This window comes from Dipodomys ordii, unplaced genomic scaffold (genome assembly GCF_000151885.1).
Source record: "Dipodomys ordii isolate 6190 unplaced genomic scaffold, Dord_2.0 Scaffold3, whole genome shotgun sequence".
Classification (NCBI taxonomy): Eukaryota; Metazoa; Chordata; class Mammalia; order Rodentia; family Heteromyidae; genus Dipodomys; species Dipodomys ordii.
This window is the reverse complement of record NW_012267219.1, coordinates 22,292,923-22,303,339: the sequence shown is the minus strand read 5'-3', so window position 1 is coordinate 22,303,339 and position 10,417 is coordinate 22,292,923. Positions and strand designations below refer to the sequence as shown.

Sequence of the window (10,417 nt, the reverse complement as noted above, 5' to 3'; positions counted from 1 at the left end):
ATTTACAAGAGGAGCAGAGAAAGGAATTTGTTTTGTTTTATTTGTTTTTATTGGTCGTGGGGCTTGAACTCTGGGCTTGGGCACTATCCCTCAGCTCTTTAGCTCAAGGAGAGCACTCTACTGCTTGAGCCACAGCACCACTTCCAAGAAAGGCATTTATTAGAAAGCCTTCTATTTTTCTTTTGTGGTACTTTACAAACTTAACAGAATTCAGGTAGGACCAGTATCAAAAAAGTGAGAGATGAAAGTATCCTCTCACTAAAGTTCTTGCTTCAAAGTAAGTAAATACAATGAGTTATATGTGTATAATAGCAAATATATGTATTACCCACTCATTAAAATTTACAAATTGCATTTAGACATGTAAAATTCTAGGAGCTATTTCATATATGAATATGTTTGGCCATATATTCATAGATAATAATAATTAAGTCTTAGCGAGCCAAGCCTACCAATTTTACTTGTATTCGGGCCAGAGAATTTTAGTTTGCAATATACATATACATACACACATATGAATTTTATTCATATTATATACATATATTTATATACACAAATGTATTCTATATACATATACATATATGTATTTTAAATCAGTATTGAAATCATGATTTTTCATTTCCTGTGATGAACACGCTTTGTTTATTCTATTATCACTAGCCTTTGTGATTTAGTTTGGTTTAGATATGATTCATTTATGCCTCCAGGAGTTAGGGTTTGTATGTTGGTGTGTGTGTATGTGTGTGTGTGTGTGTGTGTTCACCAAATCATATATTTGTAAAAATTTGTTGATATTGCTGATGAGTTTGTCTCACATCTCTTAGTTAGAATATTTATTTTTAACTAAGGTGTATTTACATATTTTCTTATGTATTAATTTTGCAGGTATATTTCTCTTAGGTTAGAATGTTTTGTTCCTTTGTTTCAGTGATTGTCTTTTACTAATACTTTTTAAATTATGCTACTAATATCATTTTATCTCTTTTGCTTCTGTCACCTGTCTTAAATAATACATTTTGATTTATGCCTATTATCTAAATAGTGTAGTATAAATTTTTTCTGTCTCTAATTGAATCTCCAATTTTTTAGATAGCTATAGTTCTGCACTGTCTGGAATGCACAGTATTCTTACATCATGTTCCATTAATCTGTTTAAAAATTTTGTCTACAATTAAGTATAACTAATAATGTGTAATCTGCTAAACTTTACCCAATAATTTCTGCACACTTGAAAAACATCAGAAAACGTCAAGAAATATCCAAGAGAGATATATTTTACATTCCTCTAAACCATGCAATGTACCCATATATGTTTTCTAAATCATAAAAGACAAGATCAAGTAGAATGTGATGTCCCAACAGTAATGCAAGAAGCAATGCAACAGTGAAACAATTTATTTTTAAGAAAATAAAGTTTGGCAAACAATCTTGTAACAGGATGCTTCTGACTATAAGTTAGAACCTCAGGATGTGGAAACCGCCTGAAATCAGAGATCGTCTGAACCACAAGAGAAACTGGTCCAAGTTTCAGAGGCCATAGACCAGAAAGTCTGGAGCTTTGATGGTAAAAGTTAAGAAAAGATGAGAGCTACAAGAGCAAGAGACTGTGAATTAACATTTTCTGGCTTTTTTGTTCTATCTGCACCTGTAATAACTGAATGGTGTTCATTCACCATCCAACCATTCTCCAGCTAACAACTTGGATACTAATCTTCACCAGACACACAGATATATCAAAATACAACTTTACTATTTACTTAGGTGTTCCTCAGGAAAACAGAACTTGACCTATAAAATTGTCCAACACAGAAAGATTCTTTGTTAGTCTCTCAAATATAGAAGAAGAAACAATATTTTTTCTTTTGAACAACATATTCACATTTCTTGATGATTTTTTTAATAAAAAAACCCTGTTGACTAATCCGTTGAGAAATTTTGTTAGATTGGAGGTATTTGCTTCTTGATGTCTATAGTCAGAATAAGGGTAAGTTTTTGTGAAAATAGAAAACAAGTATTAATAGTCATAAATCCAAAATTTTTTATTGCATAAAGAGACAAGTTAGGATGACTTTTAGACTAGCTAGCTCAAGAATTCTTTATATAGTGAAATAAGGATGGGCAGTAACTGTAGCAATCTGAAAAATGATTTCCAGTTTATTGACATTGGGAATTTGTAGATTGCTTCTGGCAGTATGGCTATTTTCATGATATTGATTCTGCCAATCCATGAGCATAAGAAAAATTTCCATCTTCTGGTGCCTTCTTCAATTACTTTCTTTAAGGTGTTAGAGGTTTTATTAAAAGGTTCTTTCACTTCATTATTTACATTAATACATAAATATGTTTTATTGTTGTTGTTGTTGTTGTTTTTGGCCAGTCCTGGGGCTTAAACTCAGGGACTGGACACTGTCCCTGAGCTTCCTTTGCTCAAGACTTTACTACTTGAGTTACAGGACCACTTCCAGCTTTTTCTGTGTATGTGGTACTGAGGCATAGAACCTAGGGCTTCATGCATGAATTCTACCACTAAGCCACATTCCCAGCCCTGTTTTGTTGTTTTTGAGGCTATTGCAAATGGAATAGCTTTCCTGATGTCTTTCCTAGAATTAGTATATAAGAATTTGGGGGCAGGGAGTATTATTTTATATACTGCATTTGGGGGCAGAAAGTATTATTTTATATGCTGCTAAGTTTCCTAAGAAGTTTAATCTGATCTAGATGCTTTTTCATAGAGTTTCTAGAGTCTGTTAAGTATAGAATCAAATCATCTGCAAATAAGGATAATTTGACAAGAAGAAAGATGTAGAGTTGGTGGAAAGAAGTTTTAGAAAAAAGTTTTAGGAAAAAAAAGATTTTTCAGTTGGCTGAAAAATCATGTAGGAGAAAGGATCAAATAGAGAAAAGAGAGAAGTCCATAAAGGACCTAGACCCAGGAGTTTTCTATCCCTGGGAATGCAGCAGTAAATTCACACTGGGGACAGAAAGAGCCAGAAAAACAGACCTCTAGCACAGAAGATACTTTTCAAACTTTTTAGGACTAACTCATCTTCTTACAAATAGAGACTTAAGACTTCAAATTCAGTTTCTATTCAGATGGGCTATATTACAGTTTATAGACTGTGTACTTAAAATCTTAACAATCAAAATCTCTCCCTTATATGCCTCAACAGACTGTCATCTTCAGCCCTAACTCAGAAGTTGAAATCATCAATGTATTCATCATCAATCAAACAGGAGTGAAGGTAAAGTATTTAAAGGCTTGTGTTTGAGTGTCTGGTAGAGATCCAATGGCAAATCTGATTGTATCCAAATCATGACAATAAAGCTGTTAGAGAAAAACTCATTTGGGCTACTTATCATGAGTTGCATTATGACTGGTTTCAATTATTTATGAAGAGGGCATTTCACAGTGAAGAGAGAATTTGAGCTCAACTCTGAACACAGCAAAAGAAATCAAATGTATAGCTCAGGATCCGGATGTGACTGTATGGAAGACTATGGAAATTGATAAAATACTTGGAGCAGTAGGTTAATTAGGTACTGGAAAACATAAAGAGATATGAAGAAAGGGGTAGCTGGAATATGAATAAACACACTTGAAACTAGGTAGATGAAGTCTAGATCAAGATTAGAGCTTGGTGGAGCCTGACCAAATTTTGGTTGAGGATGAGAATTTTGTCAGTGAAGAACAAAATAACAGCACTCTAGGGGACAGCTACAATGTAATGTCATAATGTAAAAGTAGCACAGATTAATAGCTGGGTGAATAATATATGATAAAAAAAGTAAGAAATGTTAAATTTTTACTCACAGCATCATTGAACATGAAGGATTCATTTCACATTATGTGACAAGAACTCAACTTCTTTAAAGGATATAAAGCAGAATTCATTCATCTCTTAGGATGTTCATGTAAAAGAAAAAAAGATTATTTGATTATTGTTAGCACTCAGTCTTCAGGTGTTTATATAAAGAGGATTAAAGTAAATAGATCATATGAAAATGAGTTTTGCATACTTAATCTGGAAATTAAAATTTATGGCAATTACGAAACAAATAAGAAGCTTATTGTCCCTTCAACAAAATTATAAGCCCCAAATTCCTTGAGTATTATTGTTATATCTTGATAATACAAATATAAAAAGTAGTTTAAATATATTAGAAACAATAGCAAGAAAGGAAAACCATTTGAGTCCTTATCTTGGGGATTCTGTTTGTCTCAGACATATACTAGTTATTGCAAATAAGGGAAACCATGGGACCTATGTTTTTTTTGGGGGGAGGTTGGTCATGGGGCCTGAACTCTGGGCCTGGGCGCTGTCCCTCAGCTCTTCAGCTCAAGGCTAGCGCTCTACCACTTGAGCCACAGCACCACTTCTGGCTTTTTTCTTTGCTTGTGTGGTGCTGAGGAATCGAACCCAGGGCCTCATGCATGCAAGGCAAGCGCTCTACCACTGAGCCACCTTCCCAGCCCCATGGGACCTATGTTTCTTTGGGCTTTGCTTACTTCATTTAATATATTCTTATCCAAGACTTTCCATTTCCTAACAAATGGGGCAATGTCATTCTTTCTGATGGAGGCATAGAATTCCATTGTGTATGTATATGATATTTTCTTGATCCATTCATCTACTGGAAAAAAGAAATTGTTTAAATAGGGATACAGGTGGACCCACTGCAACAATGAGATGTTCAAGACATTATTTTGAAAAACAAAATTTGCTTTGGTGCTTGGGGAGGCCGGAGGGGCGGGGCAGATGGGAAAGGATGGTAAGGGATGGGAAACAAAAGAAGGAGGCAACAATGCTTGTTAAGAAATGTACTTATTACCTTGCTCATGTAATTGAAACCCCTTTGTATGGTATTTTCACAATAAAAAAGTAGTTTAAATTAATGGTAAGGGAGAGCCTTTTTGAATTACACATGGAATATTGAGCCAGAATTTACAGTAAGCCTATGGCTTGGATCCAGTGACAATGGCTGCAGAGTAACTGATGAGGCATTTGTGTGTGTGTGTGTGTGTGTGTGTGTGTGTGTGTATGCCATTACTAGAACTAGAAATCAAGATCTGCACTCTGTCTTTCAGAATTTTTCCTCTAAACTACCATACTTTCCGCTTTTTGATGGTTAATTGGAGGTAAAATGTCTCACAGACTTTCCTGTCCATGCTAATTTTGAACCTCAATTTTCAAACCTCAGCCTCTGAGTAGCTAGAATTACAGGCATCAGCCACCAGCACCCAGATAAAATTTTATTCTTGACTTTAGTAACTATGTCTTTTATTGTTGTTGATTTCCATTAATCTGACTAGAGACATAATTTTACTGAGATCTTCTAGAGACATAATTTTACTGAGATCTTCTAAGAACTAGCATTGCATTGAGTTTTTCTGTTCTTTTAGTCTTCAATATTTCACTTATTCTTTCATTTTTATTCTGTTATCTTTGGCAGTGTCTGGAATTAAACCCAGATTCTCATGAATACTAAGCAAAGGCACTACCATTGGCCTTTGTCCTTGGCCCATGATATTTTGAAATAGATTCTTTCCATTTAGCTCATTCTGATCTTGATCTATATAGCACAGACTGACCTCAAACTCAGTTTTCTTGCTTTTGACTCCTGATTATTGGAACTAGACTAAATATCATCATATTAGGTTCTTATTTTGCTAACTTCTTGATGTTAAAACCCATATAATTTATGATAGGCATTTCTTATTTCAAACATAAACATCTAACATTGAAGTTTTCTTCTACTTAAGTATGCACTGCTTGCATCAAACTTAAAGTGTGTGTATTGTAGGTTTCAACTTCATTCAGTTTGAACTATTTCCCTAGTACATTTGATCCATACTGGAACTCAGGGTATATCAGTAGTGTGTTTAATTTCCAACTGGTTGAGAGCTTTTAGGACCTTTCTAATGCACTTTTGTTATTATTATGTTATATACTTATAATTTTAGTATTTTTAAATTCAGGAGACTTATGACCCAAACTATTCTGTATTGGTAAATGTTCTGTATGTACCTAAAAGAGCTGCACTGTTGGATGGGTCATTGCTTAAACACAAACAAGATTAATTTCTATGATAGACTTGTAAATATCTTTTATATTTACTGATGTTCTGTTTACTTGTCTTGTCACATTAATGATGGATGAATATTAAAATCTTTAAGCATAATTTTGAACTTTTTATTTTTATCAATTTTTGCTTCATTTATATTTTATATTTATATATTTATATTTGTATTCATTATATTTAGGATAGCTATGCTCCCTTTGACAAATTGATCAATTATTAATTTAGATGTCATTAATGTATACTCCAAGCTACTTTTGATTAATGTTTTTATGGTTTATCTTTCCTTTATCTTCTATTATTAATCCATCAATCTTTATATCTATAATGAACTTCCTGTTGACAACTACATTGTTATCTATTGTTGCTTAAGATGCTACTTTGACACTCAGTGCCTTAAATATTTATTAAATCACTTAATTTTGGGTCATGATTTAGGGAGTAGTGGGATAAAATGACTGCATTTCTTTCTTTCTATTCTTTCAGTAGATCTATTGTCAGATCTCCTGTCGTTGCTGGTAATATGTGTAAATATTACCAGCAAGTGAATTTGAATTTCGGATGGTATATAGTTTTCATCTCCAAAGTTCTATTTTCATTTTTTGGCATTCATTTATCACATCATTTCTGTTTTCCTCCATTTTCAACCTATGGGTCAAAATAATAGGGGTGGTAATATAAATCACTTTTAATTCTATCATTTCTTGATTTTTCTTCTTTTTGAAAGGTTTTGTTCTGTTAATAAACCATATTTTTCTACAAAACATGATAGGTTTTACTTAGGGGTACTAAGTAGTTTGAATTTAGACTCCTTTACCTGGGTCCATCTTCAGAATAAAACAACTATGTGTAGGAAGGACTTCAGGAAATGAAAAATGTATGAATCTTAAAACTTCAGACAGATTCCTAGTGATGTTTGCAAGTAGCATGATGCATTAATAGAAGAATTTATGAACACTTGAAAAATAAAAAAATATTAGAAATAATATTGGAATAGGAGAATTCTAAAGTAAGAACCATTTTAGAAATTATTCTTTGGCAATCTATTGTTATTCTGATATGCTTCATTCATAATTTTTTTATAGCCTTCAATAGTTTTTACTTGGTTAGGATGCTCACTGTTCTAATTTTAGTATGTCATGGAGATGTTCTAGTACAGTATGTTGTGTGTGTTCTAAATGACTCTCGTACTCAAATAGGCTTTTTTCAGGAATAAAGGTGCCCTTTGCTTAGTTGAATAAGTTTCCTGTGCTTTTAGTAAATATTGTTTCCCCTTCCAGGCACCCATAGTTTACAAATTCGGTCTTTTAATGGAATGTAAATTCCTTTTTTATGTTTCTTCAATCTCTTCTTTTTCTACTCTTTCTACTAGGTCTAATCTATCTCTAAGTCCTGAAATTCTATCCCCTATGTTCTGTACTCTGCTGATGATACTTTCTACTTTGTATTTTATTCCCTGGATTTTAATTTGATATGCTTTTCATTTTGATTTTTCTATAAGTATCAGCTGTGTCAAATTATTCTTAGTAGGCCCATGCAATACATTTCACAATACAGTCAATGATATTTGTATCCTTATAAACTAAACTTGAACCAATTTTAGCTAAAATATTTGAAAGGTTATATTACATATTATATTGCAATATGTTACATTTATTACACATATACACATGATAAACCGATGTCAAATCCAAAATTAATGAGTGCCTCTTTTCTACAGGGGAGAATGTTTAAATTTCATCAAATAAAACATACTTTTCAAATATTGGATAAAATGAGATGCTTGCGAAAACGTTCTACAGTTTCATTCTTGGGAGTTCTCGTCATTTTCCTCTTATTTATGAACTTGTACATTGAAGATAGTTATGTTCTGGTAAGTTTTGAGATTTTTTTTATTCAAAATAAGGCCAAAGTCCACCTACTTTTATGATCTTAACTTTAATTACAAGCTTCTATAGTAGCCTTTGTTTGAGAAAATTGTTCATGTATTTTTTTGTATATTGTTGTTTTGAGATTGAATCACTCTATCTTAAGCTGACTTTAAATTCTTAATTGTCCTGCTATTGTCTCTCAAATGTTGAGATATAGGTATTTAATATACCATCTGGTTTTATCTTTATTTATTGTGTTTACATGGATTATCAACATGATACAGATTTTATCTTCTGAGAGTTTCTGTACATAGTGTCTCAAATATATACATGTAATTACAAGGATTAGCTGTTTTATGCTGAATTAGTTTGAATTTGCTAAAGAAATGTTACTCCTATTTCTCTGCTTTCCTATGTTGTTGAAATTTTCAAAATTTTGCTATTTCATGTAAGCAATATTTTTAAATGTGTGATTGATTCTTCTTTGTGATTCTGAATTTGAATATATGTGTGTTATAATTGAAAATATTTCAAAAGGTAGATTTTGCATGCAAACTGTCCTATAGTTAAACATAAATAAGAAAAATTAGCACATACTGTTATATGAATTTATATCTTATATGAAATGTAGAAATCCACAAAAGGACTTTCCTGGCTAATTCAGAGAAATCAAACATTCCTTGCTGTTATTTTTGTTTTTACTGTTATAAACATTATATAATTATATGTCTGGTGTTTATATGATATTATGTTTTATTTTTTTAAATGTAAATTGAGCATAGATATCTTCCTAATCTGTATGCTATTATGATTATTATGCTATTGTTATTTCAAAAACTCAACACTAATCTGGAAGATTATTTCCTAATAGAATGTTTATTTTATTAAGCATGCTATAACTTAAAAGTCATAGAAAGCCAGGCACTGGTGATTTGAGGACCACAGTTCAAAGCCAGCCAATCAGGAAAGTCCATGAGACTCTTATCTTCAATAAACCAACGAAGAGCTGGAAATGGAGCTATGGCTCAAATGGTAGAGTGCTAGCTTTGAACACAAAAACACAGGGACAGCATCCAGGCCCTGAATTCAAGCCCAATGACTGTGGGAAAACGTTATTTATATAATTTTAGCTTGTAGAGATTCCCCTTCTAAGTCCTTCATAAAGCATCGTGCTTTCAAAAGCTCCATTTTTTGATGATGAAATTATTCAGAACCCTAGATATTAATATGGCACAAAATTTTTACCTCTAACCCAAACACTTAATTTTAGATCACTTCCATTCTACCATGTATAATCAATCCACCATAGCTAAAATTACCATGGGGTAACAGAATTTGATTTAAGCAAATCACTAAGTGGAGGAACTATGGATATGTATTTTAGAATATTTTCTAACCTAGCCTTTAGGTTTATGAAACAGCATTATAGAACAGGGCTAATGTGATCAAGTTATTTTTTTTCTTAATGGAATTTAGATTATATATTCAAGATTTTATAGTGATTCAGTTGTTTAATAAACATTTATTCTTTTTATCTTTTTCTAAACCAAGTTGTGTAAATCAAGCAAGTGCTATATGTTGAATACTTATTTTATTCCATGATTTCAAGTAAAATTTCAAGTGAAATTTTATCAGAAACTACTGTAATAAAACATGAGCTTTCGTGAATGAACTCCTTTAAATTCAATGTGAAATCAGTAAGAAAATTTAGTACATATCAATAAGAAAACCAAACACTCCATTTTGTGACTATTTCCAGTCTTATGTATTTGTGTATGCTAGCTAATGTAAAAAAGACATAAAGAAAATAATTTCTATTAAAGATCAATTTTCTAGAAAATTCAATCTAAAGTTCACTGTAAGTTGAGTTTTATCACGACTCACTACATATAAAGATTTGAAACATTCTGTTCATTGTTAAAATTAAATTTCATTAAAATATTTTCCTAAATTATATACTCTCTGACAAATTCATACTGTAATATAATGAAGTTACTTTTTAACAGTTGTGGCTCTCATTTATGTTTTTGTCTTACTTCCATAATTTACAGTGAATAAAAGTTTTAAACATAAGGTTTACTAGGGTTTATTTTTCTGTCGCCCTGATATTACTGAGTAATAATAACTACACTTCAGAGAAATCAGATGGACAGAAGTATTGATGTCCCTGGAGTACCTTTGCATATTCTGGTCTATTAATTGTGCTAGAAAATTGAGGCCGCGAGTTATAGACATATGAATAGTTTAGTATATGTCATGTGTTAGAGATATTTAACTTTCAATCAGAGGAGAAGTCAAGATTAGTGGAAGAGACAAATACTATTACAAGACATACTAAAAGAATAAACTTTGCATGCCCAACCAATTCAGCTTTTCATATATGAGTATCTTCAGAACAGCATTTATATACAGAGAGAGAGAGAGAGAGAGAGAGAGAGAGAGAGAGAGGACCTGTCCCTAGTCCATTG

General features: G+C 32.0%; 1 protein-coding gene across 2 annotated transcripts in view; it reads left to right on the top strand.

The window, feature by feature from the left end:
• Mgat4c (MGAT4 family, member C) overlaps nucleotides 1-10,417 on the top strand; it is a 195,771-nt gene that overhangs the window by 176,922 nt on the left and 8,432 nt on the right. For both annotated transcript variants that reach the window (XM_013017927.1, XM_013017919.1), the window contains exons 3-4: nucleotides 3,171-3,242; nucleotides 7,799-7,951. In XM_013017927.1, coding sequence (XP_012873381.1) covers nucleotides 7,805-7,951 — 147 coding nt within the window. In that variant the 5' untranslated portion in view covers nucleotides 3,171-3,242; nucleotides 7,799-7,804. The remainder of the gene's footprint in view (nucleotides 1-3,170; nucleotides 3,243-7,798; nucleotides 7,952-10,417) is intronic.